Source organism: Lottia gigantea, assembly GCF_000327385.1.
Source record: "Lottia gigantea unplaced genomic scaffold LOTGIsca_30, whole genome shotgun sequence".
Taxonomy (NCBI): domain Eukaryota; kingdom Metazoa; phylum Mollusca; class Gastropoda; family Lottiidae; genus Lottia; species Lottia gigantea.
The window spans coordinates 785420-804241 of NW_008708987.1; the positions used below are offsets into that span (position 1 = coordinate 785420).

General features: G+C 36.5%; 2 protein-coding genes across 2 annotated transcripts; both read right to left on the bottom strand.

Moving 5' to 3' along the window:
* Nucleotides 1–3207: 3207 nt before the first annotated feature.
* On the bottom strand, nt 3208–3868 carry LOTGIDRAFT_232598 (hypothetical protein; the record flags this gene model as incomplete). Its single annotated transcript, XM_009057476.1, has 2 exons — nt 3208–3459; nt 3625–3868. 2 exons carry the CDS (start codon nt 3866–3868, stop codon nt 3266–3268), a joined length of 438 nt encoding a protein of 145 aa, XP_009055724.1. The 3' UTR covers nt 3208–3265.
* A 2755-nt stretch (nt 3869–6623) lies between these two features.
* On the bottom strand, nt 6624–11270 carry LOTGIDRAFT_119130 (hypothetical protein; the record flags this gene model as incomplete). The annotated part of the gene is made up of 8 exons (XM_009057477.1): nt 6624–6827; nt 7033–7155; nt 7869–8051; nt 8586–8715; nt 9261–9385; nt 9753–9846; nt 10001–10163; nt 11108–11270. Coding segments are annotated over 8 exons (1185 nt in total), but the record flags the coding sequence as incomplete, so codon positions are not given.
* Nucleotides 11271–18822: the final 7552 nt, after the last annotated feature.

An 18822-nucleotide genomic window follows, 5' to 3' on the forward strand; every position in this document is an offset into this window, starting at 1 on the left:
AAAGATCATACGGTCAAGTGGTCACAATAATATGGTCTCAAGGTAAAGTGGTCAAAGATCCCTAGGTAAATTGCCCAAAGGTCCCAAGGTAAAGTGGTCAAAGGTCCCAAGGTAAAGTTGTCAAAGGTCACAAGGTAAAGTAGTCAAAGGTCCCAAGGTTAAGTGGTCAAAGGTTCCAAGATAAAGTGGTCAAAGGTCCCAAGGTAAAGTGGTCAAAGGTCCCAAGATAAAGAGGTCAAAGGTCCCAAGGTAAAGTGGTCAAAGATCACAAGGTAAAGTTGCCAAAGGTTCCAAGATAAAGTGGTCAAAGGTCCCAAGGTAAAGTGGTCAAAGATCCCAAGTTAAAGTGGTCAAAGGTCCCAAGGTAAAGTGGCTAAAGGCCCTAAGGTAAAGTGGCCAAAGGTCCCAAGGTAAAGTAGTGAAAGGTCCCAAGGTAAAATAGTCGAAAATCACACGGTCAACTGGTCAAAGTTCCCAAGGTAAAGTGGTCAATGATTCCAAGTAAAAATGGTCAAAGATCACAAGGTAAAGTGGTCAAAGTTCCCAAGGAAACGTGGTCAAATTTTCCAAGGAAAAATGGTCAAAGATCACAAGCTAAAGTGGTCAAAGATCACAAGGTAAAGTGGTCAAAGGTCACAAGGTAAAGTGGTCAGAGACAGCAAGGTAAAGTGGTCATTGAAGATTCCAAGTAAAGTGGTCAAAGGTCCCATGGCAGGTAAAGTGGTGAATCAAGTTTGGTTATTACCAACCATATTAGAATTCAATAGTGCCCTCTTCCGATATTTAAGTGGTATTTCTAGCGACATTATAGATCTAATTAAATCTAACAATGTTGTTAAATGTTAAGTGTTAATAAACGCATACTGGTTTATATATTATCACATAATAATAATAAAACGCAATACAGCAAGCTAAATAATATACAAGCAGAATCAAAATCCCCGTCCTATTATGGGCACCATAATGGACTAAATAAATCAGTGAACGCTATTCAGATTGCAATCAAAATATTGCCAGGGTAAGGGGCGTCATAATTCCCCTTATATTATATTATTATAATTATGTAATAATATAATTTATGTTATGCTACCGGTTTAACGTCTGTTTGTTGTAGACTACGCTGTATTATCAGAGAGTAGAAATAGACTATACTCTCTGTATTATTGAACTCTAGTCCCAGTTAACGTTTTTATATAGCGTCTTGTTGTCTCGAATTTATCTTCAAACTAAAAATCACAAACAAAATATTCCGATCTTTATAATTCTCCGAGAATTGGATTTTCCACTTTTTTTCCAATGTATTTTCCTACTTTCGTTTTCTATTTTAGTCACATGATGTAATGAATACAGTAAATTGCTGCGCATGGCAAGTGACATTAGGCTCTTTTAAAAGGAAAATAAATTAACTTTAAATCCTACTAATAACATTATAATCAAGGTAAAACGGGTGGGGTGGGGGGCACATGTAAACTCCAGACCCTGCGAGGGCGAACTATTTTAGAAAATAGTGGGTGAATTTTGACACCCCTACCCTGACAATTTTGATTCGCAGGGACCCTTCCTGTAGTCCCCCATCTACCATTGCACGCTACATGGTGTTCTGTGTCTCATTAGTCTCAAAAGGTGCATAAAAGTAGGACGTTCAAACCTAATTCATATCGTTCAAAGCGTTAAATTATACTAGGTACGCTTTATTCACTGTAATGCACAAGATGGCAAATTATAATGAGTAATGAGCTGGCTTGAAAATCTGAGATGCCTCCCCCTCACTCCCCCTCACTCCCCCAAATCCCGACCCTAAGCTTCAAATATGTAAGGCTATAACCCATAGCTAAACATCTTACCTTTGTCTCGATGTCACTAGGCCCCTAAAGTAAAGTGGGGCAAGTTATATTGCGCATAAAATCTAATGAACACGACAAGTTCAAGTGAAGAAATCTATTTTCTCCGAGATCTGATTTAGATCTACTTCCTTATTTGATCTTTAACTTTCATTTTCGATTTCCCCCACAGATCGCAAAAAAAAAAACCCAAATAAAACCAAACAAATTGATCGAGGGTCATAATGCTGAGGGGAGTTGGACGATACCAGTCCGAATGTCGAAAGCGTTGGCCATGACATTTAAAATTGTTCTTACCATAGGCCTGCTAAACGAATGTATAAACTTTATGTGTGTTGTAGTAAACTACGTTGCTCAAGTGTTCAAAGGGGTGGAGAAATGAGTCAGGGCTACCTCATACGTCAGTACGTCAATGAGTTCGCCACTCCGTCAATGAGTTCGTCACTACGTCAGTGAATTGGAAACAATAGAACATAGACCAATGGCACATATCTGATACACTCAGTGGCGAGGCCAAAAGGGTAGCCGCGCACCTCCCCCGCCCCCTCGCAGCCCCTCTCGCAGCCCGAATGCACGTTTTTCGGGCATGACTCTCAATACTAAGAAATTCGGCAAACCTCATATATCCCGATGATTGCTGAACGAGAACATGACTGAATACAATGATTGGTCTAACTTATCTACATCATTATTCAATTTCAACGCAGGTGTCGCATTGTGGAGAGCGCGATAACTGATAAAGTTATGTTAAATCACAGAGATTATATACCTGGATGACTAAAGCCTTTACCGAATTCGTTATGCATAATATATTTGTATATTAATTGAAAATAGTCAGTAGATATTGGTTGGTTACATGCCCTTGACGAATCACTAACAATCGGCTTTAAAGGGGTTGTAAATAGGTTTTCTAACCTATGATCATCATCATCGTACCGTTGCTTAAGGAACATGCAGTTATCATCGCACCGTTACTAAAGAAGATGGCTTCTATTTGCATCATTCAAATTTCCAAATTAGATATCTGTGCTTCCTGTAATATTAGAAATTCTAACCGTATATGACGTCAATATCGCAAAATTATTAGCAACATTGCGATGTAATTAAAGGTTTCGTTTGAATGAAACTGCAAATCCATGCTAACAGTGTTCCGATACTCATAAATAGATAAGACAGCCTCTTTACAATCCTTAAGGCTACTTGGTTGTATGGATTCGTCGTCATTTACGGCGATTCTGTTAAGTTAAGACACAAGGTAAGTCTACTGATGAATATATACTCTTATTGGCCAAGTTTGAGTATTTAAATTTCACGTTCATTTTAAGAATGAATACCTTTCTTAAACTGGAAACAAAACAAACTGTGTATTTACATGAAATTTTATTAACAAAGAAAAATGATGATGACGTCATGACGAGTATATGTTAACAGTCGACCATGCCTTCATGATTACAAACTTTCAATTCGTGGTCATATTTCGTACCAGTCGGACATTTCATACGGAGAGATTTAAACCCTCCCCATTTATCACTGACACAGAGTTTAAAGCTTGTACAAGAGTCTTCATCTTGATAAATACCTAGTTCATCACACTCCTCCATCAATATACCCTCCGTACCTGGAATTTAATATAGATCTCTACAACTATTTGATTATGACATGACCGTAGCCACACTGGACTGGATTGTGCGCCGGGTTTAGTTTAGTAGCGATGATATGTAGCACTTTTGACAGGAATGCCCCCTATTACGTTTGATGCTTACTTCTATGATACTGGGTTAACCTATGTCTATGATACTGGGTGGACCTATCACTATAATACTGGGTGAACCTATCACTATAATACTGGGTGAACCTATCACTATAATACTGGGTAGACCTATCTCTATGATACTGGGTGGACCTATCTCTATGATACTGGGTGGACCTATCACTATGATACTGGGTAGACCTATCTCTATGATACTGGGTGGACCTATCTCCATGATACTGGGTAGACCTATCTCTATGATACTGGGTGAACTCATCTCTATGATACTGGGTTAACCTATGTCTATGATACTGGGTGAACCTATCTCTATGATACTGGGTAGACATATCTCTTTAATACTGGGTCGACCTATCTCTATGATACTGGGTGGACCTATCTCTATGATACTGGGTAGACCTATCTCTATGATACTGGGTAGATCTATCTCTACGATACGGGGTGGACCTATCTCTATGATACGGGGTGGACCTATCTCTATGATACTGGGTCGACCTATCTCTATGATACTGGGTAGACATCTCTATGATACTGGGTAGACCTATCTCTATGATACGGGGTGGACCTATCGCTATGATACGGGGTGGACCTATCTCTATGATACGGGTTGGAACTATCTCTATGATACTGGGTAGACCTATCTCTATGATACTGGGTCGACCGATCTTTATGATACTGGGTAGACCTATCTCTATGATACGGGGTGGACCTATCTCTATGATACGGGGTGGATTTATCTCTATGATACTGGGTAGACCTATCTCCGATACTAGGTTGACTAACCTCTTTAACTTTAGGTTGATTACTAACTCTTCCAAGTGGCGTTTCTACAGAGAGCCCCCCCCCCCCCCCCTCATAGTGAAAGGAATGGCCTGTGTCCCATGACACCCCAACCTCTCTCCCTCCCTCCCTGGAAAATTTTGTGGCCCCTGTTCGGCGCTCTAGCAACGTCACTGACTTTTCCAGTATGGAAAGGGAAATATTTTGAAGGAACTAAATGTGATACATTGCAGTCCTTTCGTCGTACCCATTAGGTCTTTAGGGATTTACGACACCGCCTAAACCAATATACAGAATGGTATTCCAGTATTTGAAAGTAGATTAAGAATAAAGTTTAACGATAAAGGACAAGCTTTTGCCCAATCTGATAAAATATGATTTATTTAATTTCATTATTTACAACCATCGACTACCTACAACAATCTGAAGATGTCCTCGATCATGTCAGTTTAATGGTTAACAATTTTACAGTTCAGTCTGTTTCTGAACGCCTACAATTTGCTCATTATGTTCAATACTTTTCATGATTTCAAAATCGCAAGTTATATTCTCACCAGCCTTACAAACATAAACTTATTTAGTAGACAAACAAACTTCATCAACAGCGAATAAAACGCAGAATGTTTCGTTTCGTTCTTTCTTACGATGACGTCACATATTCGTACAAATTCACCGGTTGAAATAAAAACAGAAACGAGATAAAAAAAAAAAAAAAAAGTCTGTATTTTCATCAATCTGTACTTGAAATACAAGCAGAAAAGTCTACGAACGTCCAGTACAACCTTCTCAATAGCAGTTGGTCTGATCGTCATAGTTACAGACTTTCAGTCGATCATCAAATAAAGTTCCATAGGGACACACCATTCGTAATGCTCTCATTGTATTATGGGAGGCTGGAACACACAAGTTGAAATGGCTACACGAGTAGGGATCTCTGTAAATTCCAATACCCACTTCGTCACAATCCAAAGCATAATCTACAACAGTAAAGAAAAGTGTTCAACTTATGTTAAATGGTACGTTCCTTTAGCAACGGTACGATATGTACATGTATTGATAATATACTAATAATATGCTAATAATATACTAATATTACTACTGATAATATCCTTAAGGAACATAGTTAGATCCAAGTTAAAATGGGGCAAAAGGGGGGTCTGAGTATATTATTTAAAATACAATTTGAAAAAAAAATGGCAGTTTTAATATTGGTCGTTTAAAAAGCGAAGCGTTTGTCTCAATTGCCTCCATTACGCTGTGGCCTTAGCAATATGGTAATTCTTGTTGATGAAAGAGGGGTGAAAGCTCGCATGCGACAGCTGAAATTCTAACTAGAGATGTTGCAATAGCATTGCATGGCACCAAACGCTGAAACGCTAGCAGACTGTACTCCGTGCAGAAGTAAATTTTTGTGATGGGGCGGCGCTGTTAAGAGATGTTAAGCTATAAAAATGAAACACTATTTTGGAAACAATGTGTTTTATCTGGAAATAAAACTGAACAAACCTTATCATATTCATATTGCTGAAGGCTTCGCAGTTACAATACGGCGCAATGAAGCCACAGACGCTGTTAATGGTGTTAGTACAAATATGAATACTGCAAGCAAAGCTTCTGTTGCGCTAGTGTTTGGTATTGCATTCACATGAAGTTGGTCGCTGTCTTGGTGATGCTGGTTTGCGCTTAGAATGGCTCTGGTGCTGATAATGCTCTCGCTTTGACGCTACTAGGCCCGTGTCTCCACAATGATGTCCCTGTTTCAGGCGCTCTCATAGTTTTCAATTCCGGTTTACGAAAACTTCCGACGACTTTCTGAACTTGGGATTGCGACTCCATTCATCTTGAATTTTATGCCAACGCGCTTTTGGCATTGAATGCGCAGCGCGCAATTTCACACAAATAATCGATTACAGCTCTTACTGAATTCTGTTCATTTGTGATTCAGAAAGCAACTACTAGGGCTAATAATAGAGTCAGTCTGATGTCGGCTGAATACATCTGCTGACTTACCCCCAGATAATTGGGAAGCCCCACAGAAAATAGACCCCACCCCATTTACCTGCATCTTCAAATTTGTATCACTTTGCATAAGAAAAGAATTGCCCGTGAGCCCCTTTGATAATTTTGTGACACCTACTCGACCACCGCACCCCCACCCCCTCACCTAATGCTTCCGAGAAACGCTATTCTAAGCAATGCTGATCAGCTAATAGGAAAAATCATTCAGATCCAATCTAAATTTCAACCGACCCACCTTCACTTTTTATATCTACACTAGCAGCCGCTCCAATTTTCCAGGCGTCTAAACCCTTCTTAAGAATGTTGGACACAGTTCTCAAAAGAGGGTATTTGGTACCGCCGCAATGACCACTAAAGTCGTCCATTTCAACAGACCAAATAAAGGCACCAGCCAACTCTCTCATTATAATGTTCTTGGCCTAAAATAATAAATATAACATCTATTAGTGGTAAGGAGGATGGTTTCATGGAACCGACTGGAATAACAAGAGCCTGAGATGAGGAATCGATGTGGTGCTAATACAACCTTATACACAAAGGAAAAGAAGCAATCTAAAATGAAGTTCTTGATTGCAACATTGTTATAAAAAAAATCAAACATAAAAATAGTTATGAAGAACATACTTTAATTGCTATACTATCTGGGGATTCGAACCCAATCCATTCACCATCACCGTGAGCATACGGTACTTTCTGTTCATCCACCCATTCCACCTTCCACTTTTCATCCTGAATCTTCTCACAAATCTACAAAGTAAAGATGGTTCATTATTAAACGGTCTACCGTGAAGGTTCTCAAGCTTTCGGCAACAGATTCAGCTTTACAACTGTCGAGGATTGCCGAATGTGTTCAAGATACGATAAAGAAAGAAACAGTATGGGTTCTCTAGATCTTTACCTAGTTGGCTTTTCCTGTAGATAGATTTGGGTTTATCTTAAACACATAGGACAAAGTTTCACTGATTTAGTAATCCAATAGGTATATTTCAATCTGAACCATATGGGTTTTTCCAGATCTCCATCCAAATTATATATCTTGCTAGTTGCTATCTAGATGTCTTTCTTAGTAAGGTATGTCATAATAATCACCCATGCTAGGTTTATCAAGAGGATTATTCAGATTTTTTTTATAGCTATGTTTACCTTGATCTAAAAGCAATTTGAGTATATCTACATTTTTAGGTTTATCTAGATTCAAATCTAGCGTTTAGCTGATTTAATATATTAACGTTATGGCTATATCTAGACATCGAGATAGGGTAGTTTAGATTCTTAAAATCTAGGATTTATAGACTTGAACATCTCTTAGTTAGTTTATTTTAATCCGTTCTAGCTGGTGGTGCAGAATAGTCGACAATAGAAGTAACCCTACCTAAGGTTATTTCGTTTTTCCATAGAAATGTGATATCTATATCCCGACCATTCATGGGTTTGGAGTATACGTACAGAAATAACCCTACCTCATATAATGACAAGATACCAGATTCAGCAGTATATCGTCCTTTAGTGTTGCCGCCATCAGCAGGTGCCCGGATACCGTGATCATTGGATATCAGTTTATATCCTAATCCATAGGTAGGTAATCCTACGATAAGCTTCTCTTTGGGTACTCCAGTTTTTAACCAGTACGATATCGACCATTGCTGAAATATATCGTGAAAAGACAAATCAGAGCTTAGTTTAGTGTTCAATCACTAAATTCGATTTTAAATTTAGTTTATTATCCGATCAGAAGATCGTATTTCTAAAAATCTAGTTTTCATTTCAATTTATGTTTCGAAAATTTAGAAACTTTAGCAAATCAGACAATCGGGAAGTTTGATGAGGGTTCACAGAATTTCACCATCTATTTCCCACCTTGGACGTACCCTGTTCAGAATGTCGGGTCGTGGAAAGAACGGTGGTTCGAACGCACCGAACAGCTTCCATTGAACCTTGTGCGCAACTTCCAACACTCCCGCCTTCTGGGTGAAGGTCAGTTTTCATCAAGCACGCTTCCACTCAACATCGTCATGTATAGATTTTTAACTCATTCTGTATTGTCTTCCATCGAATAAATGTAGAGTTTTAGTTTGTTATTCTTTACATCGACACATAGCCTGAACATACCCCTTCGTACCAAAACAATAATACAATACAAGGCGTAATTGAATAGGCTATGCTCCCTATGACCCTACCTGGTGTAATTCCTTCTGTTCACCCTCGGGGTCTTTAGAATGTGGTAGTAGAGGACTGTGGTGTCCGGTGTGTTTCTCCCAGCCTGAACCATGGTAGTTGTACGTCATCAATAACATATAGTCGATATAGCTGAAACAAGGAACAATGTATTCCTCTACACAGAATGACTGAGCACTCAGAGTATATTAAACTGACAAAAGAAGGAAATCCATCGGAACCAGAAAATGATGTCGGATTACGCAGAATGTCGGTATACTCAGATGTCGGATTACGCCGAGTACACTGAATAGAACAGAAGGGTGTAAAACCCTATTTCATTGACATACAGTACAGTAGTTATACAATGTATAACAATGTTGCAGCTTATCATATTTTTTGTCTACTTCAACCAAAACTCGAAATGCGTGTATCACATAAAGCCCTTTGCGATTAGTGACCACAGACGTATGATTGAAAATCTGAATGATTCAAATTGATTCTATCAGTGCCTCCGATACTCATAACAAATTTAGAAAATCTCTTTACAATCTCTTTTTAGTGTATCCTTAAAGGGTATTTTTTAGGGTTCCATTGTCAACAGAGTATCGGATGTAAACATGAAATTGCCTATATGCTATCCCCTTTTTGTATCGTGCATTGAATTGGATACTATAAACAGGTTGTTTGGTACTTACAGATGGATCTTGTCTGGTTCATATGATTTACTGATGTAGAATTCACTAGAAGCAGTAGCTAATGTTAGTAACAACCGTTCTCTCCCAGTAGCTTCTGATTCTTCAGCAAAAGCATCATAGAGAGCCTACAATGAACATTAAAGCTATCATGAATTTTCAAGAATGCGCAGTAAAAACTTTACGCAAAAAGAATGCTTGTTAAAGAACGACATATTATGCATATAAGTTACAAACACAAATTTGTCATCATAATATTCATATAAGGGTACTATGTTTGTTTCAGATATTACATCTACTACATATTTGAAATATTAAAGCTACCATGAAGTTTGAAATAAAAAAGTTTGAATTGAATAATGATAAATAAGGGTTTTATTTTTTGGTTTCATGTATAACAGCTACCAAATATTAGGAATATTAAAGCTACCATGGCGTTTATAGTATAAATATGGGTTCTACATTTGCTTCATATATATTTGTATATGCACTTACCTTCATGTATTTAGTAAATTTATATTTATCATTTTCACCACTGCCTCTCGTACCGGGGAATTCCCAATCCATGTCCATTCCATCGAACCCATACCTGAAAATTGATGCCACATTATGAGATATCATTTTGTTAGTATATCTAACTGGCGAATTTGAATATTTTTGCTTTGCTGTTCTGCAGAGAGTAATTTTTTCATATAAATACGAGCTACTTGATTTTCCTTACTTAAATATCAGAATATACCTACTTTCGTAAATATTTGACAGCATTTTTAACCCAAGCTGTCCACGTGGCTTCGTTCTTGATAATGGGTAAGAATGGTTTAGACCCAATCTTCCAGCCACCAACTGCTAACAATACTTTTAATTCTGGATTCTTCTCTTTCAGTCTAATTGTTCGAGCATAAAGACCTGTAAAAAATGATTTTGATTTTCTGTATATAGAAGGAAAAAGAGGCTTTTACTGTATTATATGCCAAGTTTCAAAACCAGTTGAGCCCTTGCCCATGACCTCTGACCCTACCTAGCTCCTCAAACAGTAACGATATCACATCCGTTTATCACGTCTGAGGAATGGGTAGGGTAAGGCTAGAATCGTCGGGCTAGTTGTCCTCCTTATGGATTTGATATCCGAAATGCTGTTGATATCTAAGCTCTTGCCCCAGACACCATCACGCCATCACGCCATCTCAATTTGCAGCAGGGAAGTAGAACGTAAAACACCATTTCAATCGAGTCGATACCACGGGATGAAGTTTTGCCAATTTAGTAATAAGAATGAAATAGTAGACATAATATAACCTCTCGTCGGTCGTCCCAAATCAAATATTGGTAAAAGCTATAAGTCTTAATGATACATAAAGAAACTTTATTTACATCTATAAGAGATTAATGGTTGCTATTTATTTTTTCAGAGCGGATTGTTTTTGTTTTTATTTCTCATACTCAATGCCAAAAACTTAATCTTTATAACTTATACCCCTGGGACAAAAGAAAAACGACAGAGGTACGTTTTAAGAATAATTACCCTCTTAAAAATAGTCCTTTTGAGAAATTTTCCGTAATACTTTTTAGATTGAAAATCAGGCTAGTCCATAATTAAATACAATTTCATTTAAACGACTGCATTCCTATAAAGGGATTCCAAAAGAGATCTATTTGCTTTTAGGAACACTAAGTGTCTTGTAGTCTGAATCAGTGGTCCTTGCAAAACCATGATCAGACGATGCCAAAAGCTAGAAAACAGCCTTTGAATACAGTGAACAGCAAAACGTTGTTTTCGTTCCATTCTTATTACGACATCTATGGTTCCAGGAAACTCTTTGAAAGTCTCAAACGTTCAATTTATCACTTACCTTCTGGTCCTAAATCATTCCAATTGTTGGGTTTTAAATCTCTACCGTCTTTAGATATATCAACGAAAGCGAAGATAACATGGGTACATAGGAAGGGGTCGATATGCTCTGGCCAGAACTTCCCTACGCTCGGTCTGCCATTGGCCGAACTACTGTAGTAACAGAACACTTTCTTATCAGAACCTGAAAATGGTGAACATAAGAATCAGAGAAAGTGTCGGCACCAATTTTGCAAAATATTATTGATTTTGCATCAGAATTGTTTAATAACTTATTTTTGAAAATAGTTGAGACATTGGGAAACTTAACATCTGCTTCAAGATATTGCCGGTTGGTTTTTTGATTTAAATTTTTAAATGTATTCATTGCTTTGTGAGACCTGATAATGAAATGGACTATCGATAGAAATATCAGACATAAATGATATACAACATCTTAAAATAAAATAACATACCTTTAGCTTCAATAAAATGACAAAAACTTAAAATGGCTGCCAAAAATATCACAATTACATCCATGATGCTAGAAAAGACGAAAACACAAAATCAGAAAATCAGGATATAAATGTGTTTAAAGATGGGTTTCCTTATTTTTTAATGTCATATTAAGCAAACTTAATTGGTGTTTCTCATGAATAATAATGACTGTATTCTCAATCATATCATTATGTTTTTTTCGCATATAAATGAGAGTTTTAACCAATCATAAATGTCCCTGTATATGTACAGTCTGGATAAAAAAAAAAGACTTTGTGACCTTTCTTGATCGGTCATTCATCGGAGTTCTGACGGTAATTCGCTTCTAATTTTGCTATGAATTAATTATGGCCATGTGAGACAAACTAGTATATTTCCAAGACATAAGAGCACCTGTAGTTTCATTTTAGCACTTTCATTTTCATAAATGAAAAAAGGGAACCCATCTTTAAACTTGTCTGAATTGTCCCCGTATTCAGCGTGAACCTTTTATCAACGTCAGCAGAATTCCCCTACAATTTGCAACCAATTTCACATCTTTTCAGCAGTATGTTTACAGATAAAGTACCAAAGCTCTCCAAAAGTCACAAAATTATCCAAAAGGTTACAAAGCTATTCAAAAATGTTTCAAACTACCCGAGAGTCACAAAGATTTCCACAAGACACAAAATAATCCGAAGTAACAAACCTATCCGAAAGAAACAAAGCTCTCCAAAGTAAGAAAGTTTTCTAGAAATAACCAAACCTTTCCAAAAGGAATAATGATTATCTTTAAGGTTTGAAGAAGTCGCCTCTGAAAAATCAAGAAAGTCCGAATTGATGTAAAAATATAGTTCTAACCTTGGCATTACCCTCAGAACAAAAACCTCATATATCACAGACAGACCCTGTACACTTACTTTATGTCATCCTTATGTCCTTTTAGTCTGACACGACACAGAGTCCGTCTTTTTTCGCGAAATAGTCCGGATTTCTTGTCGACGAGGTGTCAAATGTAATACAGTCTTAATACACTGACCGTCTTGATGTTTCTCAAGGCCACGAGCACCCAGACGGACCATAAACCATATTTCTTATATTTTTTGTTTCAAGCACGCATTGCCAACAAATACCTACATACGACGTTACGTCAGTTTTTGTAAAAAGTTACATTTTTTATGACTGCGGCACGATTTAATGGTAAAAGCCCGACACTTAATTGAGGCTAGTTGTGAGACGAACGAAGTAATCTCCAGCCCTCCGTGCTTCTCTCATATTTTTAAATCTTAACATAAATACCTATTTTTTCAATCGGTTATTAAGTTGAAACAATTTCAAATATTATAATGTTTTGTACGAAACGATTTCAAATACTGTAATTTTTATGTACGAGACAATGCTATCAGTTTTTAAACCGGTAGTGTATGAGAATTATAAAAGATGATCTGATTTTTAATGCGATTTCGCTGAATGAAAGAATAAAAAATGTCAGATGCGTGGAGTATTTTTTTTAAAATCTACAGACTATGAATGAGACTGCTCTATTGTTTAGTTAACACAATGTATGAATTTGGGGTAGTGTAGATATGTATTTATAAGATCACAAAGTTCTTACAATTTGTTTATAACTTAATGGTAGCTTTAAGGAAGTTGATGTTCAAGATGACTCTTACGATGGGAATGACTGGTGCCAAACAACGTTATTCAACTACAGAAATATTTGTTGTTATTTTATCTTTACTTTAAAGCCAATCACATTTACATCTTCTTTTTATATTGACCTTGCATTTTCGTATCTTCATGGTAGCTTTAAGAAACCATATTTGTCTCTATTGATTCGTTGATTTGAAGTGTCAAAATCTAGAGAAGTCGTGTAAAAATATGTTAAATGCCAACCTTTATTGTTTGACATTAAATCGTCCCCGATTAGATTCAATATCAATATGATATCAACCCGGATTCGCATCGTCGTCTAAAATTCTTTCAATGACTCGATATTTGTGTTGCCATAACAACAAGATTCTAACATTATCGATGGATGTAAAGGTCCTCGGCCACATAGATATCCTAAAAAATTTGACCTTCATTCGACCTTCTTTTCAAAATTTTAAGATCATCACCAACCCCTATAATCCTAAAAAGTTTCATGAGTTATGGATATTTGACGAAAAAATGCATTCATGTGGGGTGGAAGGTTGTAAAAAAATGAAATGAAATGAATGGAGTTTAACGTCCTACTCTTCTGCACCATATGGGCTAATGAACACGGGCAACGCCATGCAGGGTGCCATGAGGGAAATTTTGCCAGGACTGCTCTCTTTCGATTTCCAACTGTCGAGGTATCTTTAACGTGCACAGCCTGTAGCACACGGGGCCTCGGTTTATTGTCTCATCCGAACGACTAGACGCTTTTTCCATGTCAGCCCCTCTTACCTGCATCATTGACAGGGGAAAACCGGGTTGAAAAATCCGAAGGTATTATCTCGACCTATGCCGGGATTGAACCCTTGACCTTCAGGTTAGCGAGCAAGGGTCTAACTCAATGAGCCACCGCGGCTCCGGAAGGTTGTAAAGCGTGAACTGGGTGTGTTTACAAGTGGTGAAGTGAAAGCGTTTAAAAGTTTTAGTAGACGTGTGTTTGTTTAAAAACCCAAACTTTTTCCCACGAAGGTTCTCATATACTATTTATTTTCTCTTTTCACCTTTTTTACGTTCGAGATGATGAGCTAATTTCCATTGTCAACTAGCAAGCTCAGAGGTGTCAGAAAAAACAAAAAAAGTTAAATATTTGTGGTTGTGTGTTTGTGGAGTGTGACAATCATCCTGGCGAAGTGTTGAACCGGATATATAAACACCTTGTCAATTTTAAATGCATAAAAAATCGTTTAACTCAGTGGTTATGATCAGATCGAACTACTTTGGTTCGATTTCGGTCATGGCGTCATGCAGTGATTGGTTATGATCCATTTTTGATATTCATTCTGCACGTACCATATAGCTATATTTTCAATACCAATTATTGTATTGTTTTTATGTTTGTTTGTTACCCACGAGGGCATATATGCAATAAATCTTATCTAATCTTATAAGTTGAGATTAATACCTGTTTCAGGTATAAAGTAGGCCGGGACAATGTCGCTTGTATTGGTATATGCAGAAGGGGAAAAAGAAGATTGGACGCAATAACTGTAGAAACGCCCCACCCCCTCCTATTACCCTATTCATTTGCACGCAATACTTTCTGTCAGAAACCTTGACGAAATCTCATTACCGATAGTCGCCTCCATCTTTGAAGTCGTAAAGACGAGTTCGTTTACTATTAGTCATAAGAAGTAACGTCACAGCATTGCGCCCTGTCTCACTCCAAGCTCTTTATTCAAAAATTAAAAAATTGAACGAAATTTCTGTTTGTGACGCTATGTTTAAACTATATCAATAAGTGTATTACATTTTACTACATGTTATCCCACATCAGCAATAATGTGTCAAATTTCAAACGAACATTTTTTCGGGAAATTTCTTTATCATTGTTTTAAAAAGTGGCTACTATTTTGTGCAAATAAAATCATTACTATCAATAAAATTATGAATAACAAATAATATGCTGCGTCTTAGAGTTTGTTTACATCATTTTCTTTCAAAGAAGATATTTATTACATTTATGCATTAATGAAATAGGACACATAGGGCCTTCTATCTTCGACTATTCCATAGCCGATGTCCTACAATCATTGACCTTCGGGTTTTTAGATCAGTGGCAACGATACTAGTAGTTCCGGAAGGAATTCTTCATGAAAATTGATCCTCAATTTTGATTTGATTGAAGTTTTACTTAGAAAAGAATTGTTTATGAACAAATCCATAAATTCAGCACAGCCGATGTGAAAGATAGAAAAACACCATTATCCAGTGTACTTTGATTTAATTTTGAAACAAAATAGATTCATAATCTTTTCAAGGGCTGACTGACAAAGGTATTTCCAGCCATTTAAAGTATTCCAATGCAATTTTGGATAATCAAAAAGCCAGCAAATCTTTTGCTACATGAACTTATTGAAATCCAGTTCCATAAAGCAATACAGTAATCTTACCTTAGTTTAGTATTTCACAATCTGCAACCTCTTTCCATGAAAAAATAAAATCAAGGCAGCAATGAACACAGTTTGTCTTTAAGACCAAATTTAGACGTTAGATAAAATCACATCTAAGTTCATTCGAATCACATGCTTCTCTCCGACCCCTTTCTGAAACAATAAACTCAATTTTAAGGCTGAACTTTAACTATATACGACAGTCCAAAGTGTCCACCAATCAAATAAGAAGATGTTCTGTGCAAATTGACGAGTAAACAACCTTGTTGTCTAAACTTTTCTTTATTTTACCATTTACATCTCTTACATGCCATAAACTTGTGACGGGGGCGAAAAAGTGTTAGCGTATTTGATTTCTTACAACAGAAACTCAATTCAGACTGCGAAATGAAGACGAGCAATAGCACTGAATTTCGTTTTGTTTTTGACGATCAATTTTAATTTGTGCCATAAATGTACCCCGATATACGCATCATACTTCTTAATAAGGCAAAGGGGCAATATTATCATGCTGTTCAGCAGGGGCTGTGACATCACATGATGCAAAATAGTGCAAAATGTATCTACGGGCTGACATCGAAAAGCGTCTAGTCGTTCGGATGGTACAATAAGTACAGTTGGAATTCGAATAAGCGTAGGCAGGGCGTTGCCCGTCTTCATTAGACCATGGTGATGGAATGAGACAAGAAGCGATGTTGTGACGTTACTTGTTATGATATTGTGCGAACGATTTACGTTGCCATTTATCTCTATGAATAGGGGAACTTTCTTTCTGGATGAGTCATACCGATTTCCTGCGCGGTTTCTGTTGTTCTTGTAATATTAGAAAATCTACACCATTATACGGGGGAAGCGAAATGTGTAATTTTAGCGGAATCTCCAAAAATCCTCAACAATTTGGTGTAAATGTAATGTTCAGGTGAGAACCATGTCAGGTCTGTCAATAAAAACACTGGTCCAGATTGTTAGGAATTCTTTAATCTTTGTTGGGGTGTATTGATCGGAGATTTAAAGTAGAGATTTAAAATTTGTTGAATTCTTTTTACAGTACACACCTTCATTGTAAGGGCATAATCCTCTGATTATTCTTTTCATCAACTGGCAGATCTTAACTTCAGGGTCGTAAATTAGTTTAGGTTAGAGACTATAATTATCATTTTACATAGTGGAAAAATGACCCATGGTCCTTGCTCAGGCTCAGCCCCCTCATCTGATGTTTCCTAGAAACGCCACGGCGTCGTATGGAAACTCCTTGGGGCTGAGCAATTCTCGGGCTTCTGAAAGAGGAAATATCAATGAACGATTATCACTGGTCACGGTCATTCAGTGGACTAATCAGCTCATTATTTCATTAATACTTATTACTGAGTAGAGGTCACGTCATTATTTCAACGAAATTTACACAGACGAAAGGTTGTTGAACGGACTACACACAGTGGCGGCTAATTCAAAATGCAAGAATTCAGCCCTTCTTTTATACAATTATTTCCATAGGCACCCCCTAGAAAATATAGGAAAAATTTGACGGTGCCCCCCTCAAATCCAAACATCTCCAGCCGCCACGTATTAAAACTTTACTTAATGACGCAAATCGATGCTATCAATATCTCCGATAGACATAAAAAATTCGAAAAATTTATGCAAATATTCCAACAGTGATGTCAAACGCTTAAGCGATGTATAAAGGAGCCACAGGCATCTGACGGATGATTGAAAGGATATAACTAGAAGCAATAATGAAAATCAATTTTAATCAATCCTTTAATTAAAATTACAGTTGATTTCATAAAAATTACTCAATAATTAGTTGGCTTGTTGCCCACAAAACTGATACACACAAATTGCAAATTGTATGAATATATTATGAGAATGGGACTAGACCAAACAGGTTGGAGAGGATAGTTTCATATAGAACACTACCAATAATATAACATCATACTTATATTTCTATTACCGTAGGCTTTAAAATATTATAGCTTACACCATATATTAGATTCATTCCTCCCCAAGAAAACAAAATTAAAAAAATTAACAAAAGCAGTCCAATTTATTTTCAGGTAGAATAAATAATATTAAAAACTATATAGGCCTGTTCTATATTGTGTTCTTAACTAATTAAACTACCTTAATATAAAGTGGACTGTCCCATGCATGTGCATTATTATCTCTGACCCACAATACCGTACCTAAGAAATAATTGTTGATTTTGTTAATATAAATATTGCAGATCAACAGGCAAACCATGAGATAGATCTATTTTGATTGGACAATACCCTGATGTATTCTGATTGGTTTACTTAAGCTAGTATTTCAGCATTTAAAATTTAGTTTTATTAATAAATCAGGTTATTGTAAGATTCTAAAAATTTCACCCCCTGTAGCATAATGTAGAAAATGTTTAGAAATGTTATTGCTATAAGTATTATTAATATTATGCACTTAAAATTGAAAGCACAAATGTTATAAAGTTAAAAATATTTACAACCAAAACTCAATACATATCAATATGGATTACCAAATTATAAAAGATGGAGAGAGACAATTCCATACACAATGGACAATTCTCGGACATTTTATGGTAAAAGGGTTACCAGGTCAACTCTCTGTTTGTGGCATTAGAAATGAAACTAAGATCTGCGACTCCTGAAGAGACCCTAACCACACAGTGGTCAAAGGGTACAATTTACAAACAAAATAAAAATATTTTTATGACAGAACTTAAAACACATCTTGGTTTGAATCAATTCTAAACATTTACATAATAGAATATCAGTTGAAATTGAATTCAAGGGAGGTAACTCTCATAAAGACTACAACTAATATCGTTGGCAGAAGAATTCCTTTCTAACAGCAACAAATGTGTCTCATTTTACAAAAAACTGAACGAAACCTTTATTCAGAATTGAAATAAATTAAGATATTTCATTAGTTAATAAGACTGAAGACTTAAAAGGGATTGTTAATGGATTTTCAAACTTTTTATGCATATAAGGAACACTAAAAGCATGGATTTGCACCATTCCAATTTTCAATCAGACGTCTTTGGAAATAGAATTCTTGTAAATAGAAGTCATAAATGGCCCTGATACACATAAGGAATTTAGAAAACCTCATTACTACCCCTTATAAGTATCCTTAATACTAGAAAGTTTAGATCTAAATATTATTC